General features: G+C 45.0%; 4 protein-coding genes across 7 annotated transcripts; 1 reads left to right on the top strand and 3 right to left on the bottom strand.

The window, feature by feature from the left end:
* Positions 1–691: 691 nt before the first annotated feature.
* LOC6897629 (male accessory gland serine protease inhibitor-like) lies at positions 692–1,970 on the bottom strand. 3 transcript variants are annotated; one of them, XR_004468485.1, is made up of 4 exons: positions 1,643–1,970; positions 1,391–1,490; positions 1,035–1,332; positions 692–968 (listed from the first exon to the last, which is right to left on the bottom strand). XR_004468485.1 is itself a non-coding variant. In XM_033376882.1 (2 exons), the coding sequence occupies exons 1-2, from the start codon at positions 1,114–1,116 to the stop codon at positions 772–774; spliced, it is 279 nt and encodes a 92-aa protein (XP_033232773.1). In that variant the 5' UTR covers positions 1,117–1,345; the 3' UTR covers positions 692–771. The 3 variants fall into 3 exon arrangements, 1 of the variants encoding a protein (XP_033232773.1); XR_004468484.1 differs by lacking the exon at positions 1,643–1,970 and having other exon boundaries at positions 1,391–1,590; XM_033376882.1 differs by lacking the exons at positions 1,391–1,490; positions 1,643–1,970 and having other exon boundaries at positions 1,035–1,345.
* Positions 1,971–2,328: 358 nt separating this feature from the next.
* LOC6897628 (protein argonaute-2) lies at positions 2,329–6,397 on the bottom strand. Of its 2 annotated transcripts, XM_033376860.1 has the most exons (10): positions 6,150–6,397; positions 6,028–6,087; positions 5,499–5,681; positions 4,957–5,465; positions 4,798–4,886; positions 4,111–4,717; positions 3,699–4,043; positions 2,991–3,638; positions 2,552–2,922; positions 2,329–2,479 (listed from the first exon to the last, which is right to left on the bottom strand). In XM_033376860.1, exons 1-10 carry the CDS (start codon positions 6,163–6,165, stop codon positions 2,389–2,391), a joined length of 2,919 nt encoding a protein of 972 aa, XP_033232751.1. In that variant the 5' UTR covers positions 6,166–6,397; the 3' UTR covers positions 2,329–2,388. The 2 variants fall into 2 exon arrangements, with proteins under 2 accessions (XP_033232751.1, XP_002137771.2); XM_002137735.3 differs by having other exon boundaries at positions 4,957–5,681.
* A 103-nt stretch (positions 6,398–6,500) lies between these two features.
* Positions 6,501–8,277, top strand: RabGGTa (Rab geranylgeranyltransferase subunit alpha). Its single transcript, XM_001359374.4, has one exon. The coding sequence runs from the start codon at positions 6,611–6,613 to the stop codon at positions 8,132–8,134; it is 1,524 nt and encodes a 507-aa protein (XP_001359411.3). The 5' UTR covers positions 6,501–6,610; the 3' UTR covers positions 8,135–8,277.
* A 5,532-nt stretch (positions 8,278–13,809) lies between these two features.
* LOC26532556 (uncharacterized) lies at positions 13,810–15,789 on the bottom strand. Its single transcript, XM_015182387.2, has 3 exons — positions 15,506–15,789; positions 15,347–15,436; positions 13,810–14,191 (listed from the first exon to the last, which is right to left on the bottom strand). The coding sequence occupies exons 1-3, from the start codon at positions 15,548–15,550 to the stop codon at positions 13,844–13,846; spliced, it is 483 nt and encodes a 160-aa protein (XP_015037873.2). The 5' UTR covers positions 15,551–15,789; the 3' UTR covers positions 13,810–13,843.
* Positions 15,790–24,561: the final 8,772 nt, after the last annotated feature.

The raw sequence follows: 24,561 nt of genomic DNA, 5'->3' as shown, positions 1-24,561 counted from the left end.
GCATGCAGCGCCATCTATGCTTCGTCTTGCCAGCAGCCACCTTGTGTCAGCGTGCTAATTCCGTTACAAAAAAGCGGATTTTAATTCAACTATGTCCGAATTAAAGAACATGCGTTGGAGTTGGACTAATTCTGCCTAGTAGTGCTCATCGGATATTAAAAGTAAGTTAAATCAAGAGTAGTAATAATTTTCACAACAGTACAGGCTTTTCGCATCTTTCTTGTGTTATAGGTACCCCAAAATGAGATGCGAGGGTCCCTGGAAAGAAAAGACAACGGAAGTGAAAAATGAATGAAAACCCGTCTATAATCCACTAACCAACAAATGCAAAAAAATTGGACTTCAAGGGATATGAATCTTGCTGGTGCGAAAAGCGCATAACACTTCATGTAAATGAATCATTTAGAGAACGGAAATTAGTAGATTTATTCCCTTGATTTCTCTGTGGAGTTCCCTGGAATTCAAAACACTCGTGCGGTAAAGAGACAGGCATTCAAAACAGATTCTGCTTTCAAATTTCAATTGCGACGGGTACTCGGGTAATCCATTGCTTTCTTGTGCTATACTCGTGTTGTGTTGTTTTAAGTATTTTTTGGAGCATGTTCTTTCTGATAAATGGTCACGTTTGACCATCTACAAACAGTGGTGCGCACATGAGCAGATCACTAACGATAATCCCAATAACTTTGCGTGAGTAGTGTATTATTTATTTTATATCAAAAGCATTCATCAAAAGAAAGGATCAGCATCAGGATGGAACGGAGCGGGTATCTAGCGGCGTATGCACCGACGACGACAGTCGGCGAGAGAGCAGTAGCGGTTGTTGTTTCCCCCACAGCCCAAGTACCTCATCGTTTGGCAGTCCCTGACGCGTGGGTTGTACCACCACATTACGGGCATGAATCTCGCTGGACAGGACCTATTTCGGTTGTGGCCTTCATGCCGGCCGCCAGTGCATGCCTGGATCGCTACAGAAACATAGAAATAATGTCCTGTAAGTTGATAAGCTCGAAACTGAACTGATCTTGACTTACCGGGACGTCCACGGCAGTTGACCTGGCCAGAGGTGTGGGCCACATAAAGTGCTAGACAAGCCAAAACCAAAATAAGATTCATTCTCAAAAGACTCGGGTCGAATGTTCGATTTGAACTGTAGAATCAATCTGGTTTCGGGGCTTATATAGGATCGATCTTCTGGTAGTAAAGTCATTTCACTAGTCAATCAAAAACACCTGACCCCTATTGTGAAAGATGCATACAATGGGTTCTGGATATCAATATGGGCACAATCGATATCGAAAATTACAGCTATATATAGACGTTTCTTTCATACTGATCAGGGCAGACATATATGTATATCCAATTCAAAATAATATACATACATACGTACTACATTGAAATTCCGAGGAAATTTTCCATGCCAGAACAATGGAAAACCTGGTTCTTTTAGTTCGTTTGAGACTTCTGGTTTGAACATTCTGGTATCGTATCTGTAGCGGGAATCAAGGCGCAGATAAAGATCTTCAAAGACTAAAGATACATCTCAAAAGTATACACTAGTTTTTTAATGTTTTTATGTATTGGGGTTCAAGGACATTCTGCGAAATTGGTTGAAAGAATCGCTGTTTACCAACAAACTTACTTTTTCGCCGGAAAAAGTCAAAGAATATTAATTATTATTTATGGATACAGTTTCAGTTGAACTTCCATAAATCGAACCACTATTATCCAACTTAAGCGAATGCCTTATGGAGACTTGGACTTGGACAAAGTTGGATATAATGTGCTCCCTAAATGCTGCTGCCACCCGTTTTAGTTCGAAATAATAGAAAATTCCAGTTGCAGACGTTCGACCTATTGGTCCTTCTGCTTACATTTCGAGAGTTCCGTATATAAACACTGCCCAAAAGGAATAATTTTCTTTTCCGTCAGGCTAATGGTTGAAACACTATTTTGCCTTGTCAAAAATTATTAAAAAAAGTTTTACCTGTTACATTGCCGAGAATTTTTTAAAACAAGTCCGTCCGATGAGTAACCAGTAACGCCATCTATACTTCGTTTCAACAGCAGTCACCTTCTGTCAGCGTGCTAATGCTAAGTTCTGTTTACCATTTACGGTATATAATATTTAAAGTATATAATATATACTTTTCTATATTATTTTAACTTCGAAATAAAGTTGAAAGTTTATTTATCAGTTATTAAAATTCATAGAACTTTAACAAACAGTACCATATTCCGCGGCTTAACTCAATGTGTTCGCCTGTTTAACTAGAGGGGGGTTAAGTGGGTAAAGTTCGCTTTTTCATCGGAATCAAAAAATTTTGATTTAGGTATAGATGATATAGAGTCAGATTATCTGACAATAAAAACGTTTTATTGTTCTGCCTACACGAAATACATGGGGTTCGTTTTCATGAACTCTGGAACAATCAACCGCTTTGCGTATTCCTCCTTTGGAGTGCGGAACTTGGTGCAGCTGTAAGAGAAGCAGTCAAGATATATATCGTCAGAACAAATAAACGTAACAATAATAGCATTAATATCGCACCCAGTGAGATAGACACGTCCACGTGCCGCAGCCAAGTGTGCCAAATATGCCGGAGCCGGATAAGACACTGCGCGGTTGCAACGGGGAAACATGTGACAAAGATTGTATGTTAATTGCTGCAGTAAGTCTATATCCAAGTTGCCCGTATTCTCAATCACATTGTAACGCGTCGGCTTGGCCGTCCCTTGAATCGACTGATGGCTGACCATGAAGAACTGCATCTCATTGGGATGAACAATGGTGCGATCGACGACCGTTCCCGGATCAACATTGTTAAACTTGTTGTATTGCGATGGAGCTCCGTTCGGAAAGAAGCGTGTATGATGCCGCTTAACTACGATGACGCAGCAAATCTTGGGATTAATGCGCAGCTGAAAGGAGACGAAGGGAGATTAGCGGTAGAAAATTATTAGGCTCTGGAGGCAAGAGTTCAATTTACCTTGCTGCAGGCCGCAAAAATTCCTCTCAACTCTTCATTTTTGATCTTGGGAAACTGACCATCGCTCACGCCATCACGATAATAGACAATATGCTCGGGATAGGATTTGCGGAACTGATGATAGACACGCAAGTGCTCAAGAGTTACCGACTCCATGTCCTCTATCTCCTCCAAGGCAGAGCGTTGCAAGCGATATTGCATGTTATATGAAGCCCCGAATGGGTCATGGGAGGCGGCAACCCCCACCACACTGGGGATCTCACGCTGATCTGGCGATGGATGAGTTACATCAGCACCCAAGAACATCGCATTCTTTAACAGAAAGCGTGGGTCATCCTTTAGCTTGTGATTAATTCCGTTTAGCTTGGAATTGACCTTAAGCAGAACGTTGCCAATACACTGCAGGTTACATTTACGCAGGACTGTGATCTCCTTGATGCATTGTGTGAGAATTCCATGCTGCAACTCAGCCTTTTGCTTCACGACGTCATAAAAGGGCCCGGAATTTGGTATAATAACGAACACCAAATCAAATTGATTTTTTTTGAAGTCCTGGAAATGAGAATCCAGTTCACGCTCATCCCTGTAATTCCGTATATCGGCCTTCTGATTCAGGCACACATTGACGGTGCGACTCTGCTGAATTATCTGAAAAGAAAATAAGTCAGGATCTGAGTGAAATTCTGCTTCCAGCCGTGCACAACTTACCATGCCCTGAAAATCGACCACACTCATGTAGTTAATCTTACCGTGGAGTATAGCCCATTTATGTGGCTTTGGCTTGGGTTCAAAGAATTGCATGCGATCCATGCGCCACGAACCGTTCCTCACCGAAGCCAAATTGTTATTCTTATACTCAACCTGGGGCGCATTGAGGGTGCGTGTATGCACCACAATGAAGTCGTTTTCCAAGCGAATGCCAAAGTGGCTGATGGTCGGATCTAAGTTGTGTTTGAAATATTCGAGCAAGTGGATGATCTTGGCCTTCCTCTCGTTGGTGGAAGTGGCAGCATACTTAATCATGGCCGCCACCTGATTAGCTCCATCCTTGCGCTGCAATGCGATGTAAGGAAATCAAATCAGGAAATTATTTGCAGTGAAAGAAACTTGTTGAACTCACATTCAGGGCCTGCCCATCCTCTATGCGACATAGTTCGATAGGCAAATAAATGTTTTTCAGCGGCGGCCCAACATGCAAGCAGAGCAGGTTCGGATACATTAAATTATATTTCCGAGACCGGAAGTAGTCTGCAACTGTTGTTTGCTTCCCGTCCAGCTCAAATTTCAGACTGCTAGCCGGAAACTTGGTAAGCCCATTGACTCTGAAGACGCGAGGGGCACTGGCCAAACAGGCAGGCGGATCGTATATTATATTCATGCCCTTTAGGAATGATTCGATATCGTAACGCCTGTAGTCAAGATTTGTGCTTTTGTCAATTTTCTGGCGCTGATACTGCTCTATATATTCAATGATCGGCATGGCCTTCGGAAAGGACTTGTGCGATATGTCCACATTAACAAACGGACGATCGCCAAGCACGAATGTTTGATAGAGTCCAACTAGAGCTTCGTAGCCGTCGTTCAGATCAAAGGCTTTTCCGGGCTCTGACCTTTTGAAGAACGAGCGACCGGCGCGTATGGCGGTGTTATGACAGGGGGCCGCCAACACAACCTCCAGACACTGCAAGGCTCTCATGGGCTTGTCATATATCTTATTCTTCATATAGCTGCAAAAATGAAAAAATGGAAAATTGCATTATGCCGATTCTCTATCGACACATTTGGTTCAATATAACGGTTCACTCACTTTCTCAGCGAGTTCAGATCGACCTCCAAGTCCTCTGTCTCCTTGAGTTCCACAGTGTAAGTCAGGGTACGGCCGTGGCGATCTAATATCTGGACGGCAAGAAAGCAATATTTACTTCAAAGGTTCCTCAAGCTCGGCGAAATACACAACAGCACTTACTTTCACTTCTTGGCCCTGGGAGCTGCATTTTAGCTTCACTGCTGAGTAGGCCGATGCACGTCCATCAAATGCGGCAATCGCACCGCCCAAGTGTTCAACTCTGTACTGATCAAAAGCCTGACGATAAAACTTCTTAGGACGCTCTGGCGTGATCTTCACATCGTAGTGGTAGGCCACAGCTGGCATTTTGTCCAAGTTAACGTCGAGGTAATTGACAGATACTTGACCTGGTTTTCCCAAAGTTCCACGCTTCATGGTGCCTGCTGGGAGAGGCGGCAGAGCCGCGCCTCCTTGGACCCGTCCCTGCTGACTCTGAGGACGCTGCTGATAGCCACCCTGTTGTTGAGGCGGACCACGGTATTGCCCCTGTGCTTGCTGACCCTGAGGACGTTGCTGATAGCCACCCTGTTGTTGTGGCGGCCCGCGGTATTGCCCCTGTGCTTGCTGACCCTGAGGACGCTGCTGATAGCCGCCCTGCTGTTGGGGTGGTCCTCTCTGTTGTCCACCTCCTTGCTGCTGCGGTCCTCTCTGTTGTCCGCCGCCTTGCTGCTGCGGTCCTCTCTGTTGTCCGCCTCCTTGCTGCTGGAAGCCTTGCCCGGCCTGAGAGCGCTGCTGGTGACTGTCCTGTGTTCGCCATCCTCCCTGCTGTTGTTGGGACCCAGAAGCGGCGGAGCTTGTGGATGGAGTTTGAGTGGGTCTGTTCTGAGCACCCGGTGCAGCAGCAGCTGCTCAAAATTTTAGTGGAAAACAAAAATATTAAAATCTAGTGTTTTCCTCTAAACAAAGGAATCTTTCGTGCACATGTCAGCCCACACCAAATTGATTTCATCAGAGTCTCGGCGAATTTCGTGATTCCCCCGATATTGACAACGGCCTTAAACACACATACATACATACGAATGTATGTACATACATATGTATTTACAAAGCTTATCGGAGGAATGCAAGTTACATTTTATATGTACATATATGTATATACATACATACATATACATACAACATACATATACAGAAGATGCTAGAAGACTTTTTGCATACGTTGTGTGGGTATTTGTAGTGCATTTCACTTACCTTGTTGTTGTTGTTGTGGCTGTGCTGCAGGGGGCACAGGCTTCTCAGCCTCCTTATATTCTAAGATAATGAAATAGGATGGAGCATGTAACTTACTTAATAACATTTTGTAGTATTCTTACTATTTTTCTTTCCCATGTCTTTCCAGACTTTCTGATGCGTAAAAAAGCAACTAACTGATTGCAACTGATTGCGAATTGCTGCACTATAATGCAGTTAAACAGTTTCTGTGCGTTCTGGTTTTAAGTCACACCAAAAATCAGGGTCTTGACCAATGGGGTCAACCCAATTGTTCGCGCAGTGCTACCAAAAAACAAATTTTCACAAAGAATTTAGATAAAATTTAAAACAAGGAGACCGACCCTCAGAAATATACCGAAACATACCGTGTTATTTTCAAAATATACCTCTTCATATAGAATCAACGAAATAGAATTCGTCAGTATATTTACGGTATATTTCTGAAATGAGACGGTATGTTTCGGTATATTTAAGTCCACGGTCACACTGATCCCATCCCAGCTGCTGACTAATTTTTTGTTAATTTTTTTGAAAGAAATTTAAAATTGATTAACAAAATACGATGCATGGCCGTGTGAAAGTGCGCACCACTGAGGAGGAGCGGGAGCGCAAGAAGAAGGAACATGCGCTGAAGGTGCGGGCCTACCGGGCGGCCATGGGACGGATACTCAAGAAGCGCGATGCAGGAGAACTCGATGACGAAATGCTTGGCCTGACGGTGCAAATCCTGCATCGCAATCCAGACGTGACCACGCTGTGGAACATTCGTCGCGAGTGTGTGCTGGAGAAAATCAAGCAGCTGTCAGAGGCGGAAGCAGAGTCCAACAAGTCCGATGAGGTCCAGGCGGAAGCAGGGGCGGAGGAAAAACCTGCTGCACCGGAAGATAAGCTACAATCTGTGTACGGCCAAGAGTTGAACGTCACAGAACAGTGTCTGATGGTTAATCCCAAGTCATACAATGCTTGGCATCATCGCTGCTGGACCCTCGAGCAGAATCCCCAGGCAGACTGGCAGCGGGAGGTGCAGCTCTGCAACAAGTATCTCAAATACGATGAGCGAAACTTTCACACCTGGGACTTCCGGCGTTTTGTGACCGCCAAGGCGGCCGTGCCTGCAGAGCAAGAGCTGGACTTTTGCACTGAAAAGATCAAGGTTAACTTTTCAAACTATTCCAGCTGGCATCACCGGAGCCTCCTGCTGCCGACGCTCTACCCCAACGAGCAGCGCGACCGACCCATGAGCGAGGAGAAGCTGCAGCAGGAGCTGGAGATGGTGCTCACCGCTGCCTTCACCGATCCCAACGACAGTAGCGCCTGGTTCTATCAGCGCTGGCTGCTGGGCGGTGGCGCCCAAGCGGATCAGGCCCCCAAGGTCGTTGCCTTTCGCATGGGAGTGACTGGTGCAGTCATAGCATTTAAGAAACCCTGTCCAGACTTCGAACAGTTGAAGGTTGAGCTTTCAAGTAATGAAGACTCATGGCAGTTACAGTCCTGGCAGCCTGCGGACAGCAGGCGAACCACCTGGAAAAACCAGACACCGATTGACTACCAAAAGGATAGATCCTACTCCTTGAAGCTGTCGGAGCAGGAGATCAAACTCCTACCTCTACCCACAGGCGATGGTGCCTTCTACTTTGTGCCGCCCCATGCTGCCTCCAGCTGCAGCAAAGAGCTGTTGGATGAACTCCAAACGCAGCTGCAATCCTGTTTCGATCTCCTGGAGTACGAGCCCGATAGCAAGTGGACTCTCCTGACCAGTGCTCTCCTAATGCGAGCCATCGATGCTACCGCCAACCACGAGAGAAGCTTGGAGCACTTGGTTGAGTTGGAGAAGGTTGACGCCCTACGAAAGGGATACTATAAGGATTTGGCTGCATGCTGGACGCTGGAATTAGAGCTGGCCAAGTGGGCAACATCCATAAAGTTTCCCAAACGCTTTGAGCTAACATCGGAGTCAGCATTGACATCGTTGCCTTATGGCCAGTACCTGGCAATTGCTGATGAATTGGAACTGTCCGAAGAACTTAAGGAGGAACTTGGCGACAGATTGCCACAAACGTTTGCAGAGTTGAAGTTGCAGGAGTAAGGGATTAAGGTGCTTTCCCTTCATTCTTCAAGACATAAAATAACTGACCAATATCATTTTCCAGTAGGTATTCAGTTAAGATTTCAGGGTTTTCGGTAAGGTGAAATTGTTCCAAAGTATACTAAAGATATAAAAACATTCAATTTAGTATTTATGCCTACTTATTTATAATAATACATACATTTATATATACATACATATATTTATGTAAATAAAACTATCATTTGTACATACAATATATTTATTTTATATCACCATTAGGAACAAATTATCTAAAAATATATCAAGTTTGTGGTTCATTTACAATACAATAATAGATACAAACATGCATACATTTTAAAAGCCATATTTATTCAACTGAAAACTAATTCGGATTCTAAGGCACATTGCAAATCGAGATGAAATGTCCCTTAAACGCCAGTCAGCTCGCTCCCATTTATTATGGTGAACGTGTTACTTTCCCTGTAAGTCGGATAACCATCAATATGTCGTTGTCATGCAACCGACAATGGCTACTTTAAGCTGTCCCTCAAGCTTCAACATGTCTCGGGGCATTCGCTGCTGCTGTTGTTGCCACCGATGCTGCGATGTGTGCAACGAAGCGCTGCGAGATTTGCGGTTTTTTGGCGGCTTGGGTGGTTGTATAAATTATGCAAGGCACTGGAGGTGCCGGCAATGCTCTCTGCTCAATGCGCGTCCACAGCATTGGCAGCCGCATGTCATTACGTGCCACAGCCGCACGAAGGCAGCTATGCAGGGGCAAGTGACAAGGAGGGCTACGCTATTCGAGGCGAGGAACGTTTGACTGGCGTGTGAGAGGCCACCAGACGTGCCTGCAGAGTGGGGGAAGGAGAGAATAGAGCAGCAGATCTCAAATGTCTTGCAGGGCTCTGCTCAGGTGTTAACGCACATGGATGAGTGAGCGCGGGGGGGCGGGAAAAGAGGTGTGGCCTGCTGCATCTGTCACCTGTCTTGCCGCACAAGCATACACAAGCGCAATGTTTGTGCATTCGAATTTAATGGAGCTCGGGCGAGCATATGGAAATGCTCGGATGATGCTTGTATTTCCTGCTGCATATCATATTAACATTAGCACACTCTCGGCATTCAAATTTCCGCCTCAGTCAGATGACATTATATCCGAACCCGGCCGTCTCAAGAACCGCTCCGCCTCCCCTGAGCCAACATCAACATCCCCATCATCTTAATTATGCCAATGCCATTTCTTGCAAATATTTTGCATTGGCTCCGCTCCGTCTTCTCCGACATCGTTCCGTTCCGGAAAACGTGACGCTGACAGGCAGCTGCTCATTAAAATGTTTGGGGCCAATTATTAAGTCAATTGCACGACCAGGAAAGGGGTGCGGTGCCCTGGAGTCTGGGGCAGTGCATCTTATCTGCACGCACAGCAGCACAAACTTAATTAATGGGGCAAGTCAATGGATGCCGACGGGAAAGTGGTCCGCCGGGGATGGGTGCGAATGATACCAGCAGATGCAACTCATGATGCCATATCTTAGCCGCAAATGGTGCAGAGAGGGGTGCGCTAGGCTGGATTGTATCACTTTCGGTAGGGTTATTTATCGACTTGCGTTCTCCTTAGGCGGTTGCGATGAAATGAATGGGAAATCAGTTGAGTCAGTTGAGGCCCGAGTTCAAATTGGGAAGACCACAGAGTGAATAGCTTATTTGAACTGAGTTTCCTCTCGACTGTACATCTACCACATGCAATGGTTCTATTAATCTTGGTTAAAGGTTGGCAAACGAGTGAAGTAATACCATAAACCTCACAAATAAACAGGAACAAAGTAAACAGTAACAAATAACTGGAAAAGCCCCTTAACTTATGAACATACATTATGAGATACAGGACAGAAATTACCCTTAGAGATGCATAAATCATAACTACTTGATATACAATTATTCAGCCCTATGTTCTAGAGATCTTTGGTAGCAGACAAGTGTGTGTTTTTAACAAAATTACTATTGGAAACATTCACCAAAGATGAACCTGCAGTTGTAAGGAATTTTCAATTCAAAACTGGCTTTTCACCTTTCAAATGCAATTGGAAATAATATTTGTTTTCCAGATACATTTGTACTCATCTTCTCATTGCTCTCATGGGGAGAAGCCACTGAACTTTTGTTCAATTTTGTTGCACAGTTTTCGAGTCGAATTTTACCATTTATTCACAGAAATTCCCCCAGCTGAAACATAACTTATACAATTTTCCATGGCATCACAGCCAGTTCGGTAAGGTTTCCTTTGCTTGGATTCGTCCCTAAATTATGTTTATATATTGCTTTATTTCCTGCAACCCGCAACGAGTATAGCCCCCTCTTTGACTAGACAAAGCCGAAGTGCCCGCTAGACTGAACAGACAATGCACACAATACACATGTTTTAATGGTAGACAGTTTTTAGACGTGATAATGCAAGTGGAAAATCAGAAAAATATATTGTTGCTGCCCTGCCAGTCACCAGCAGACAACAGGCCAAGAAAAGAGGAGGGGCGGTGGGTACAGCCACAGCTAGTCTGGAAATAAAAGAATCTACGAGATACGAATACGTATATGTACGTATACGTTTATGTATACGAGTCTTTGCACTTGGTCACAGTCCGTCCCGTCCCGTAGCCATTCCACATAACTATGCAACATAATTTTCATGCTGTCTGCTCTGTGCTATCCACTGGGAAAGGGATAGTTAGATGGGAGTGGAATGAAATGGAATGATTTCTGTCTGCAGCTGTCACATAATGTTAGCTGCGAGAAATCTGTCTCAACTGTCTGCGTGGTATGCATGGAAAACTCATTACGAGCAGCTGCGGTTTGACTTGGGGGGGGAGGGGACCAGGGAGGGAGCTTGCCAAGGAGCATATCCTCGACAATATCCTGATCCTTAAATAGGTTGCGGCAAATTGGTTTGTTGTCGTCCAATTGAAACCTTATCGATTGTGTGTGGGGGGTGTGTGGGTGCCGCCGCCACCGCCATCGCCATCGTACTTTTAATTGCATAACACACACACTACTTTCACGCTTGTTGTTGCTTACACTTCATTTCACTTCACTAGCAACTGGAAACTGGCAACTGGCAACTGGCAACTTGCAGCTTGCAACGTGCAACGTGCAACATGCAACTTGGCAGGGGCGAAAGTTCACTTTAACAACTGAACAACTTTCAATGGGCAATTAAAAGGGCATACAAACCGAAGGAGACACCCAACCACACCAGGCAATGTAGTTCAAAAGGATAAAGAGTGAATGGAGTGGGGCAAGAGACAGTCTTGGATGTAGAGTGGCAGGAGGCAGACTTGACTGTGGAATGTGGCACGGCGAGCAGTCTTGTGGTGGCTAGGACTACGCCTCATCAGCGAGAAGTCACCGGAAATGTTAGCAAAATGCATAGCACAGATTTTGTAAACTTTTTGGCCCGAAAGGCAATTAAACTTTTGGCAACAACAGGAACGGAACAGAGTTGGAGCCGCCACAAGATGGGGACTCTTCGTGTCCTTCGCGGATGCCTGGCTGCGGCAGGCAACTTCTGCCCCCACATCCGGCTATAAATGTTTACGCGAATGAAGCAATCAAAAATCTGCAATTATATTTTATTAATTAACATTTAGGGTCCTCCTCCGATGCTAGAACGGAATGTTTTTTCAGTGATTTAGTCCCACTTGACTGCAAGCCGCATTAAATATTATGACTCAAATAAATTATTAAAATTCACGCCCAATGCAACCGAAACAGCGCCATCAAAATCAGCAAGGCACACACACACATACACATGAGAGGAGGGGTGGGTGTTATGGTGTGGTGGAGTGGTGGGATAGTGCATATAAATTGCGTATTTATGAACTATAAACATTAACTTACTTGCCATTTAGTTAGACGCACAGTTAATTGAAAACAGCGCCACAGCGGCAGCAACAGAAGCAGTTGTGGCAGCAACAGCGGCAACGTCAAATAGGGGCATTGCCATGCAACCTTCCACCCACAGTTGCCCCATGCTCAGGCCACATCCATATCCACTGCAACAGCAACAGCAGCGGCGGCGGCTGCCAAAGCAAACATTTTTAAATTATGCAAAGGAGAGGAAAAATGCAGCGAGCAAAAATTGCAGGCATCATTAAATTTGCGTGGAAAGAGAGCAACGATCAAAGGAGAGAGGACGAGTATAGAAGATGCAGAGAGAGAGCGAGAGGGAAGAGGGGGAAGAGGAGGAGGAGGAGTGGATGGTAGTAATTCCAAATTTAATTGCAATTAATGTGCAGTAAAGCGGAAGTGCCATAGAAACAGAGCTCTGGGTCGGCCATTGCTGAACGGGCTGGCACTTCCGGTTGGCGCCATGTTGGAGCTTGTCGGATGCTGGGACTTGCAGCGGGAGGAATGGGTCAGCGTGATACTCTGGGTCGGCTTGTAGTGTCATCTAGAAGTAACTCTTTTTTGGGATGCTATGGTTTCTTGTGTTCTGTAGAAACAAAAACAGGATCATTTTTGTTCGGCCTGCTTTTAATTTGGGTCGCAGTCCTATATACCCTCCACATGGCAACCATAAGCCCGTGGTACACATGCTGCAGCACTCGCCAACGGATGCAAAAAGTAAGAAATCAAGTTTAAAGCGAGGGGTAAACCAACATGGCTCTGACCGCGTGACACAGGAGGCGAATCCGGAATGGGAATCGGAAGATGGCGGCTGGAGGCTGGAGGCTGGCAAATCCCACCTAGGAGTGGGGGTCCTGGAACATGTTACCTGGTAGCATTTACCTGGCGCCGTCGCGAAATTCAATTACTCGTGCACCATAAACCGATTAACTTATATAAATATTTATATCGCTGAAATGCAGTCGGCTGCCAATGGCTTTATGGGGTCGTAGCTCTCTCCGGCTGTGGCCGCTCAATGGGTAGGGGGCGTGGTCGAACTACAGTTTATGGCCGCAATGTGCTCCTGCATATGCAAACACTTTTACCAGCGGTGCTTCATTCGTCGTTGGTCACTGAGAGAAATGGAGGCCTGCCCGCTCTGCCCGTTGACTGCAATAATTTCATTTGCATTTGCATTTGTTGCCGTTTATGGTCCACTTAAGAGTTGTCAGGCCTCCTCCTGATCCGCCTCCATCCCTCCTGTTCCTCTATTGAATGATAACACGCTAGGTGTCATTCACAGACAAGGACAAGGACACTTAAGGTCAGAGCAGAGTCAGAGACAGAGACAGAGACAGAAGCACAGACAGAGGCCGGAGGGCCCTCATATCATTACAATGACAACGTGTAGAGGCCGTTCCATGGTTGCAAGTGGCAACTACGAGTACTTGCCTCCATAAATAGTTGCTAAACAGCAATGGGTATGTGTAAGTGCTGTTGGGGGCCAAGTGCGTGACTATGGCCTGGCCTCTATGGAGAGAGACAGGGAAGGGTTAATCTCGAGTTAAGTGATGCTCGACCTCGGCTGGTGTCTGATTAATTGAGTTACGTGATGTGTGGGCCTGCCGCATTCAAGGCAAACTTTCACTGCCACTGCCACTTCCACTGCCACTGCCACTGCCACTGCCTCTGGCTTCGTGCCTTGTTATGTGGTGTGCCATAATCACATGACTTTCGAAGGTGTTCTTTTATGCGTATTTGCATGGCACACAAATTGAAATAGTTTGTTTGACAATTATGACATCAGTAGATGGAGTTTTAATCGAATTAATATTTAATTTTCATCTAAAATAAGTCAATCATCGCAGTGACACTTCTTTGATGGGTTGGAACTTTGACATTCGGTTTGTTAATGTTTTCTGGAATCCCCAAATTGCGTTTGTGGCTCCCCCGCGGATGGCGGTCCCGTTGCTCGGATAGTCGTTCTGTCAGCATATGTCTCTGCCACAGCATCAGCTGGTGGCGCAGCCACAAATGATGCCCCTGCAGCTGGCGCAGCTTGGAACGCACATCCTCAGTAGGGGTTCGGGACTCGCCCTGACCCACATCCTCCTCGATGGAAACGGCTGTTGAATGAGCATTCATTGTGCAACAGCAGTGGCAGCAGTAGCTCCAGCTCCGGATCCGGCAAATCTGCTGGGGACAGAGGCAAAAAAAACTTGGTATAATTTATGCAACGAGAAGTTGGGGCAAAACTTCCATCTAATCGCTTAATTCCGTGTTGTAAAAACTTTCGACTGAGCATCACGTATACGCAACGGGAGTTTTTTTTTCTTTCTGGCTGATTGACTTAAAAATTGAACATTTTCGCAGTGTTTGGTTAAGGCGTTTCCCCTCTCTATTCCTCTCTGATTTTTTAACCGTTCTACGAAATGGCTTCGCCGGGTTGTGAGCAATATTCAGTGATGCGTTGGCAAAATTTGCAAATCGTTTGGCCTGGCCTAGAAAAAGGGAAAGGAGAGCTGGGAGGCAGTACGGTTCGTGCAGCTACTTGAGGTGGCATACACCGAAATTGCTTTTCCGCTCTTGGGGTCAGCCATGCAGAAAAATGTCTGCCCTGCTGATGCTGCTGTGGCTGCTATTGCTGCTGCTGCTGCTGCTGCCACGGATCTTCGATTTTCAACTATCGATTGATTTTGTATTCATTGGCTTTCGCTTTACGAGAATATAGTATACACTGGAAGACAAGTTCAAATGGCAGGCTCCTCCAACATGTCGATGCAACTTTGTGTTTTCTTTGTCCAAATTGCTTCGCAACGTCAAGCCCGAATGCATTTTATCAGCTTCTTTTCTTTTTCCCCTGCCGCAATGACAGAGCACTGTGCAGTGTGCAACTGGAGTGCGTTGCATATGTAGTGTGTGGGTTTCAGCCTGAAATGTGAAATGTGTAGCCAGCTTTTATATGAAAAACCAATTTCCATGTTGTTGTGATGCTAATTTGCTAGACGCGCATCGAATCAATCCCCCCCTCATTTCGGAACAATGCCAAAAAGCTTTGACAAAAGATGTCATTAGGGGAATGAGAATGGGAATGGCAATGGGAATGGAAATGAGGAAAGTGTGCTTCCAACTTTCACCTTTTCTTCCCCTTTGGCTCAGCAGACGGCAAAAGGAAACGAACCACAGCGACAGCAAATGCAGCCGCATCGACAAGTTGCGGCTAGGGGGCCACCCGTGCGTATGCGTAATATTTGTGGAATATCTCTCGTGTGTCCTTCAACAGAATGCTATCTGTGTATCTGTGGAAGTGGGTGTTTTGCGTTGTTTGCTTTCTATTTGTGTCCGCACACTTGGGGCTATTCTGCATATTACGTATACGACAAGATGCCGCTGCCATGACATCGCAGAAGATGAAGCCCAGTTTTCAAGTCGCCGAACCTTAACGGGGATTGCAAAACGAAAAAGATAAAGATGAGATCCAAGAGATGGGGGTTTCTTCGTGCTTACCTGTGACTTTTGCCATATGAGATACTGAATAGCTTTTTCAGTCATATTTTTATATAAAAACGCTGAGGAGAAACTTGAAAAGAAAAGCCAGCTGCGCGCCGAATGACAGCCTAATTGAAAATCTATGCCGCTAAATGTAAGCCCCGTTCCTTCTCCTCGCTGCAATCTGTCCCTCTGCCTGTCGCTGTACTCCGCTGGATGGCTGTTGATTTTCTCCTTCCCGGAATTGGCAACTTAATTATTTCAGCGGCACGTCGCCAGCGACTGGCGCTTAAGCCAAACCTCCCGACAGCTGCAAAAGCGTAAATAAAAACAGTGGGTAATGGGGAACGGGGCATGGGACCCGGCCGCGTGGCAAGAAAAAGCAAGTGAAATAAACAACGCTTGCAGCGTGCAACGTCAGTGGCAGCAACAGCAACAGCAGAAGGAACAGCAAGAAAATCAGCAACAACAGCAGCCTGCTATTGAGAATCTGTGCTGAAAGATAAAGTTGCCTGGCAAACGGATTTAACTGCAAAACGAGCGAAAGAAACAGTCAGAGCAAAAGTAAGCGATAAGTGGGAGTTGGCCCTGTGTCTGTTTGTCCGTCCGTCTGTCTGTTTGCCTGTTTGTCTGCGACCCCATTAGCACCAGGCCCAGCCTTCAGACACGCCTACCTACTTGCCCCCAGTCACTCACTGCGCGTATTATAGCCCTGTGAAGGGCACAAAAAAAAGACCACCCACTTGAGGCTTTATTCATGGACAAGATTCATTAGTAGAAGTTCACATGCGAGCATTCCGACAAACTGAATTCTCCGGTAACTCAAAAATGTCAGGCTAAATCTGAGTTTCTAGATAATATACAAAAATTATTAGGGCCTCTGGGTCTGGGTCTGTATCGTACTCTTGTATGAAAAATTATATTAAATTTCATCTTAAATATGGCATCATAAAAAACACCTAAGATAAAGGAAGACGATATTTATTTTGCATAAATTGATAACAAGCTACATTTGCTCTACCTCTGTGGCAGGTCAAGATACATACATATGCAAGCTGTTTAGACTAAAGATATACAGGATACGAGGTAATTGTGTGGCTTTTCAAAAAGTTTGAAAATGAAAGGTGAAGCTGTTCCATACCTCTAACAGATAAAATCAGATTGGATTTGATTTTCAATGCAGTTTCATATTTTTCCAATCCATTTGCCTCATTAGTGCTTTCTCCCTTTACCGTGTAAGTTGATTTCCAGAACACATGTTCTGAACGAGTATATTTCGCAGTTCTTTTTCTATGTGCCCTGTCTTCTGTCTCTACTCACTCTTTTTTCGAATGACTCTGGCAACTTTGACAGGGGCAAAAGTAATTAATTTTTGGCAACTAACTCAAACGGCAAACGAGTCAGAAAAAGTTGCAAAAAGGAGAAACAGAAACCGAAACAGAAATAGAAACAGAAACAGGCTAACGAAGGCGCCACAATTAACGCCTGCAACTTCAATTGCGTTTTAATGTGCATCAGGCCGCAGAGCGGTTGGGTGTTTGGATGCTCGTTGGCAGTACGGGTGGGTGCATGGGTGGTTGGATGAGTGGATAGGGGACTGGGGACTGGGGACTGGGGACCGGGCGGCTCTGTGACTGTGGGCTGGGGTTGAACGGTTGGGTGGTTCAACGTGCTCTGTCAACCGCAGGCGGTGGCTCAAAAGCGTAACAAGCATTTTGCCGCGCCTCAGCAACATGACAGGCGGCAAACTCGTACTCGCACTCGCACTCGCAGGAGTACAGGAGACACAGATAGAGGAGCCGCATGCACGTGAGCGGGGCCTGAGTGGCTGCCTCAAAAGCAGCTTAACAAACACACACACAATCACGCCCATACAAGAACACGGAATGCAGCGGCTCGACCCGGACATGGGCACGGACACCGGCACGGACACGGCGACACGGACCCAGACCCAGACCCCGGCTGCTTGGCACAACTCCTCTGTCTGGGGCCAACTATTTACATGGCACCCCATTATGTCCGGGACTGTAGTTGCGTCTTTTGTGTTATCTCGCTCATTGCGAGGACTCATTCTCTTTCTCTGTCGTACAACCCTCTCTTTCCCGTTAAGTGACGTGATTTAAATTTTTATGCTCTTTGAAATTTTCGCCGCTAGTCTCCAGTCGCTTATCGCCACGGCAGACGTTGATGTGGCTATCTCTGCCTCCGTCTCTCTCCCCTTCTATGCCTACATTCCTGCCTGTGTCCCCATCTGTGTCTCCATCTCTTGCTGTTTCGGTTTCTGTTTTTGTTGTCGCCGTCTCCGTCTCCGCTTCCGGCGACAGACAAATCACGTAATCTAGCTTTAGTGGGTCAAGGAGCGACATAAACCGTAAACAGTAAGCCCGTAGCCGTTGCCAGTCCGTAGTGCAACATCCCGCACAGCGGGAAGAAGTACGAGTGCTCGTACAACTAAATAGAAATAAAGATACACGACATGGAAACCATCATGGCAGCCACCAACATGACGCATTCGGTTTCTGGTAATGTCATGGAGCATGGGGCATGGGGCATGGGACCTGCAGACCAGAACAATACACAGCAAATAAGTCAAGCAGCACGTCGTCTGGAGGATCTCGACCCATAAATACTCTTTGGTTTGGTGTTCCACGAGTATTTGGTGCAACAAAATACTTCAAAATCCTTTGATTTCTTGTTCCAGAGTTTTGCTAGTGGTAGTAAAATTGTGATTCCAAAGAGCTTGGAAGTCTTTGAGAGGATTTTGAAGAGCTTTACTAATGGTCCCACGAAAAGTAATGAAAGGAAAGGCGGGAAAAGTGTTGTTTTTATTCCACAATGATTATCTTTTTTATCTTTAATGTATTACAAATATGGGAGACAGAAGCAACTTAAGGTCTGAGGGTATTGCGGATGGACAGTAATAATTATAGGGTTATTGTTCTCACTAATAGGTACAACATTGTGTCATTTTGACTTATAGGATTTGTTTCTGAAGAGCCAACATTGAAATGCCTTTGGAGCCAAATGAGTGATATTTTAATGTGTTAAGTGATGAAGTAATAACAAATGTTTCTACAGGAGCGTGACACGTTGCATGTTTACTCATTATACGGATCTGTTCTTTCATTTCATTATAGACTAGAGCCTTCAATGTATATTAAGTTCACAGTATTAACTAAACACCTTCATTGTCCAAAACATACAAAATCTCTCTCTCAGCAGTCCTGAAGATTTCATCCGCCATCTGTACCACCTTCAACGGTTGACACATTTTCATTGGCGACGCCACTCACTCGTAATGAACTGAATGAAAGAAACCTCCTGGAGGTCCTCGAGTGATACTTCTCAGGATGATGGCAACGTGATGAAAGATGCGAACACCGAAAGCAGACAGACAGGTGCAAAGTGCAAAGAACGAATGATTGAACTCCTTCCATTCGACGGGGGACAATGCCATTTGATATATATATATATGTATACCAGTGCGTATAGTATTTCAAGGACACGTCTTCGCCTGGTTGTCAATTTGAAGTGTTTAAAATTGTTCGCCATTATCGGCGGCTGTCAATAAGCGCATTAAAAACATTTCTGCAATGCGAGAGCCTGTTGACGGTGGCGGTGGCGGTGGCGCTGACATGCGGCTGTCAGGCAGAACGCAGAACGCTGTACGCTGAGCGCTGAAGAGAAGGCGAACTGCAAGCACGGAGGGGTGGGGCTGCTGCATTAACGAGTGCCATTGATTTTACCCCGGAAACGCGGTCGAAAGAAGCGCAAAAGGAAAGTGAGGAAAGCGAGCGGCGCACATGATGCGTATGAGTAATGGGAAAATTCTTAATGGACGAAGAAAATTGGTTGGGCATAAACAATGAGATGGCGCCGACTGAACAGAATGATAATGAGTTCACCGGGGAAAAGGCAAACAGGAAAAAGGTAAAACCGAAGCTGGGAAAATAGGTAACAAATTCATTACTCCGATGCCAGGGTATGCTGAACATTCTTTCAGGAAGTTGCATTTTTAAGTAGTGTGAGGGGTCATATATGGAGCACCTACCCATCGGGAAGTGCTTTGGGATCCTTTAAATTTATTCCACATTTTCCAACATAGTATATTGAAGCCATTGGTGCGTGATCCCTGCCTTTTCTCTAGTCTCGCTCTCTCTTTCGACTGCTTTGCTTTTCGGCGCTCATTAATGCGATACTCTCATTACGCTATCAATAAATTATGATTCATATTAATGCCATATCTCCACTTATTGCAGCTCCTCGCACTCCCCAGCTTTAATCCTTTTGCCATGAAATATTTAATCAGCAATTTCCAGCGGGCTCCTCTGCTCAGCAGTTCGGCCTTCAATTATACTGATTTCCCTGCATTCTTTATTTAATTGTTTAATTTTTCTTTTCATTGCTGTCTGCTCCCCTTGTTGACCCAAAATTACAGAAATAGCAGCGATACGCGGCAATAATTGCGAGTCATTCGCCTGAAATTGCATCGACCATGGGGTTCTTGTTTGCCCAACGCCGAATCTCTTCCAGAGGGCGACAAAAAATATAAAAAATAAAATAGGGGTCGGCACGGCGAGCGACTTATCAGGGTCGTTATTAACCCAGCGGCATTTGCAGTAATTACGGGAATTGCTAATTGAACCCGGAGTCGAGTGGTCGCGGTCTGGCCAGACCTCAGACAACCCTGAGCTGGGGCTGTAATGGAGACTCGTTCAGGTAAATGCCGAGGTGGTTGCACGGCTACCGTTATAACCGTTTAACATTTTCAATCCTTAAAAAAAGAGACAAAAATCAAAGAGTTTCTGCCGTAGTTTCGAGCCTCTGACGTGTCCTCCGGCTGGTGAAAGTGTTGTTCTGTCTTTCTCCGACTGCTTGTCGGTCGCCTGGCGACTCGCTCGGTTTTAATTGCAATTTGTTCAACATTTTTTCCATCACATTCAATCGCATCGATTTCTATAAGTGGATTTAAAGATACTTTGGGGCTTTATTGGGGCCCACAGGAAACATACAACACCATTGATGGAGACGGTCGGTCGTTCTTCATTCAGTGGGACTGCTCCTGTAAACGAGTCCAGCAACAGAAGCCATGTAAAAGAAACTCATTATTTATTTGGTGTACAAAGTATTGGGTGACTCCTTTGAAGATATGGTCCTTGAACGAAACAAAAAAGAATCATTTTTTAATGAAAGATGCATTTTTACCATGAAGCCATTTTACCTTTAGATGAAGTTATCTGTGAAATCGAATCTTCTTGATCGATTGGGAGTAATTAGCATCCAAAAACAAACTATTCTTTGGTCATATTTTCGGGTTACAAGATGGCGGAAATGATAGAAATTATCCCAGAAACAGGGTGACCGATAATTCCGGCTGCACGCTTCCACCAATCTTTTAACCGATAAAGACCGATGGGCTCTAATTGGGCATAGCTTTTTGAGATTGAAAGAGCAAATACAAGTAGTACCCAAGTCTAAATCAATTACAGAAATATATGTATGTATGTAGTTCAAAGTTAAGTACAGACCTCACTGACTCCCGCCCCCATGAGTTCCACTTATTACACCCACCACGCACTGCTATCTGGTTCCACTCGTATGCTGAACAGTGTAATATTTTATTTGAAAAGCGCTGTTGCTGATGCTCCCTATTTGTCCTTCGAGCCCATATATCACTTTGGGTAGCTACCGAACAGAAAAAAAAGGCAACTGACATACCGACAAATTTGCTCGCTGTTTATGCGGCCAGTAAATAGCAAAGACCCCTGGACAGGGGCCACAGCCCTTTTTGGCCAGAAAGTAGGTAAACATATTTAACATACAGACAGTTATTTGTACGTCCGAGTATATGTTTAACATACAGATAGATATATGTACATATGTACAAACATACTATATGGAAATTGTCATTGCGCTCGCCTTTTGGCCCTGCTCGCGGACGCGGACGAGGACCCTGTCGTGGTTGCACTCGTTTGGGACAATTCGTGTTATTTATAATGGACAATTCTCATGCTGTTGTCTATAATTTATTTATGCAAATTTGCAGTCGTACAAGCCACTGCAGTGCGCCTCGACCCGGCCCGAAGCTGAGCGGAGCGGAGCGTGTAAATTTGTTGTTATTGCTATGGCCAAATCAAAACTAAAGCTATTTTCAAATATAATTAATTGCAATTGACCCGATTTGTAATTTATTTATTTAATCCATGGTTGTTCATGGGGGAGCGAATAAAAATTGAATTTTTATTAATTTACACATGCAAAAGTTTGCCATTTAAATGCCAGTTCTGGGGATTTCTCTCTAATTGCTGGCCTGCTGCAGCTGAATCCATGAGGCAATGAGGTATTTTCACTGAGGCACAGAGAGGATTTGCCTTTTTCCCCCCCAAATGCCACCGTTAATAGGAATATACTCGTAAATAGTGGAAATTACTGGGCGAACTACCGTTTTGAGAGACAGACAAAACGGGCTCATTGAAAGGCTGCCACAAAATTCCATTCCCATGAATACTCGTGTACGAGTATGCGAGTGAATAGAAGGATCCATCCATTCACTTATTCAGAGCTGGTTTCAATGCCGCCAACAATTTCGGGCTATCAGAATTTTGGGTCCGGCCTTCGGTTATCATTTAGCAAAAGTAATAGATAACCAGCTCATTAATATTGAAGCCGGAACGGAATGCAAGCCTGGCAGGGCTTTAAACAACAGCAGCAGCTGGAAGCGAAACAGCCAGGAGCTGGCTGTGGGCAATGCATATTGTATGCGATATTACGAGCTGAATATCCCCCACACGATCCCTACACATGTACGATGTACATGGTACATATACTCGTAGTGTGCTGTCGGTTCATCTGTGGTATGTATGATTTAGCAGCTGAACGCTCGGCACTTGGCCACAACTCACTTAGGGCAGGGCCCTGCCACAAATGGCCATAATATTCAAGCCGCAGGAGGCGAGAGAGGTGGCTCCAACCGAATTTATGGCAGTCCCAAGCACGGACGGACCTGGCTTTTGTGTTGAAACAAACCTGACACAAAACCCAACCAATCAGCAGAAAGGCCCACAGCTTTAAGAGTTTACCACAATTTCCGCCTCATTTGATTGGCATCAGGGACACAGAGGGTGAGAGGATGAGGAAGAGAAAGAGAGTGTGGGGGCGCTGAGGGGGAAGCTATTTTAAATTCCAAATCAAGCTAGCACCTTTAATCAATTTACGGGCCATACTCTGGTGAGGATCCACCTGAGAACGAAGCACACTTGAAATCAGATACACTCACCGGCAGAAACGGGAGAGAAACGGGGGAGGACCTCAAGAGGTTCAGGGCTGGATAAATAGGGGAATCTGGCCACCCGCAAAACACTGGAGTGTGTCATAAAATGCCAAAACAAATATAAATTTTCACACAATTCAATTTATATGCCCGCAGCACCAGAACCAGCAACAGAACCAAAACTAAAGCCAGAACCAGAACCAGGCCGAACACCCGAACAGAGGGAGAGTCAAGAAAGGATGCTGGCTGCAGGATACGTTTTCAAGAGCCTTAGCTGTATCGACAGCTCCCAAGTAGTCCCTGGCCACCTCCTCCTACTCCACTCCTGTCGCCGGCATCCCTTTTCCGAGCCATTGTCTACTCATTTTACCACTTGATTGTGTTTGCACAACATTTGAGCGCGCGTCGCGGCATTCCGAGCTGCAGCCCGTAAACCACGAAATACAACAACAAATTCTATGCCCAAAATTTGAAATGCAAAGACGTTGCTTAAAGCAGACATTTTGTGTCGCCTCCACCGCATATATATTTCGTACTGACAGTGCGTTACGTAACTGCAAGAATCGAGAGAAGATACTAAGATTAAGACTAGGGTTAGATATGGAATAAATCAAGCTCACATTAAAGCCAATAATTAATGCACTTGTTAATATCTCATCTGTTTTATTCGTTGATATCCATTGATAAGCACCATCAAGTGGCCAGAAAGCGCAGCCGTCCTTCCGAACAATCGACGGAGGGATGCTGCCGCATGACGCGCTACGGGTACATGCAGGAAAGATAAAGAATTAACCCTACTAAAAGAGCCTACCTACTAATTACAACACAAAATATTAGTATAAATATTAATAATTTAGAAGTAGGCAGGAAATTGATAGTAGATATAACATGGTAGACGGAATTATAAGCCGAGCATAAGACCCTAAATGGTTCATGCCTGGAATAATTCAATCTTAGAAGCGGAAAGGACAGTGGTGTACAGCTTCTAGTACATCTATTAGGACGTGTGAAGTTTACGACGGTCAACTCATCTCTCAGCTCAACAAATCACACCATTTCGATGATACTCGGATTTTTATTGACTCTATCCGAAGGAAAACGTGCGACTTGCTGCTTTGCGACTCTAGTTTCAACACGCACTGTATCTCACAGACACATGTACTCGAACATACATATATTTCAGCACGTTTGTCTGGCCAAAAAATGGAAACAAAGTTCAATCAGAGCTCGTGCCCTGCCAGTAAATCAAATAAACCAAAATGCATATAAAAACAAAGTCAGAAAGAAGCAAACAAACCAACAAATATACGAGTATCTTGGACGTACAACTTTTTATCAACTGCAAGACCCTGACAAAAAGAGAAAACCAAGAATTATTCTTGCCAACACTTGAGAGGCGTTTGTTTGCAGAATGCACTTTCAGAGAGTGCGAGAAATGCAGAACGACTTGAAGTGCATGCTGTAAAGGTTTGTCCATAGAATACGATGGCTTGACTACCAACAACTTTGCATACCCCAGAAGCCCGGAGTACTAAGGAGTATTTCTCAAAACCTTGCCATTTCCACAGGCATTTATTTTGGATAATTGCTTGGGCTGGACCTGGTACAGTCCTTTGGGATCGGGCACAGAAATTGGAATTGAAAAGCGCATCCTTTGTTGTGTCATGCAATCAATGGCATATATTGTACATATACTCTCAAGTAAATATAAAAATTCAGCCAAATTGCTGGGAGCTTTGGAGTGCGGCAAATATGATAAACTGAAGTCAGGAGTTTTAATTAAATTTGCATACAAAATTTGTTC

This window comes from Drosophila pseudoobscura, chromosome 2 (genome assembly GCF_009870125.1).
Source record: "Drosophila pseudoobscura strain MV-25-SWS-2005 chromosome 2, UCI_Dpse_MV25, whole genome shotgun sequence".
Classification (NCBI taxonomy): Eukaryota; Metazoa; Arthropoda; class Insecta; order Diptera; family Drosophilidae; genus Drosophila; species Drosophila pseudoobscura.
Note: the sequence above shows the minus strand (reverse complement) of the source record. Positions and strands in the feature narration are given on the sequence as shown.

Coding starts and splice junctions, on each gene's coding strand:
- LOC6897629 (XM_033376882.1), bottom strand. CDS start 1,116: ATGAATCTTATTTTGGTTTTGGCTTGTCTAGCACTTTATGTGGCCCAC. Junction 969..1,034: donor CAACTGCCGTGGACGTCCCG/GTAAGTCAAGAT, acceptor ATGTTTCTGTAG/CGATCCAGGCATGCACTGGC.
- LOC6897628 (XM_002137735.3), bottom strand. Junction 5,682..6,027: donor GCCACAACAACAACAACAAG/GTAAGTGAAATG, acceptor AATTTTGAGCAG/CTGCTGCTGCACCGGGTGCT. Junction 4,718..4,797: donor GATCTGAACTCGCTGAGAAA/GTGAGTGAACCG, acceptor TCATTTTTGCAG/CTATATGAAGAATAAGATAT.
- RabGGTa (XM_001359374.4), top strand. CDS start 6,611: ATGCATGGCCGTGTGAAAGTGCGCACCACTGAGGAGGAGCGGGAGCGC.
- LOC26532556 (XM_015182387.2), bottom strand. CDS start 15,550: ATGACTGAAAAAGCTATTCAGTATCTCATATGGCAAAAGTCACAG. Junction 15,437..15,505: donor TCATATGGCAAAAGTCACAG/GTAAGCACGAAG, acceptor ATCCCCGTTAAG/GTTCGGCGACTTGAAAACTG. Junction 14,192..15,346: donor TATGCAGAATAGCCCCAAGT/GTGCGGACACAA, acceptor TGTCCCCAGCAG/ATTTGCCGGATCCGGAGCTG.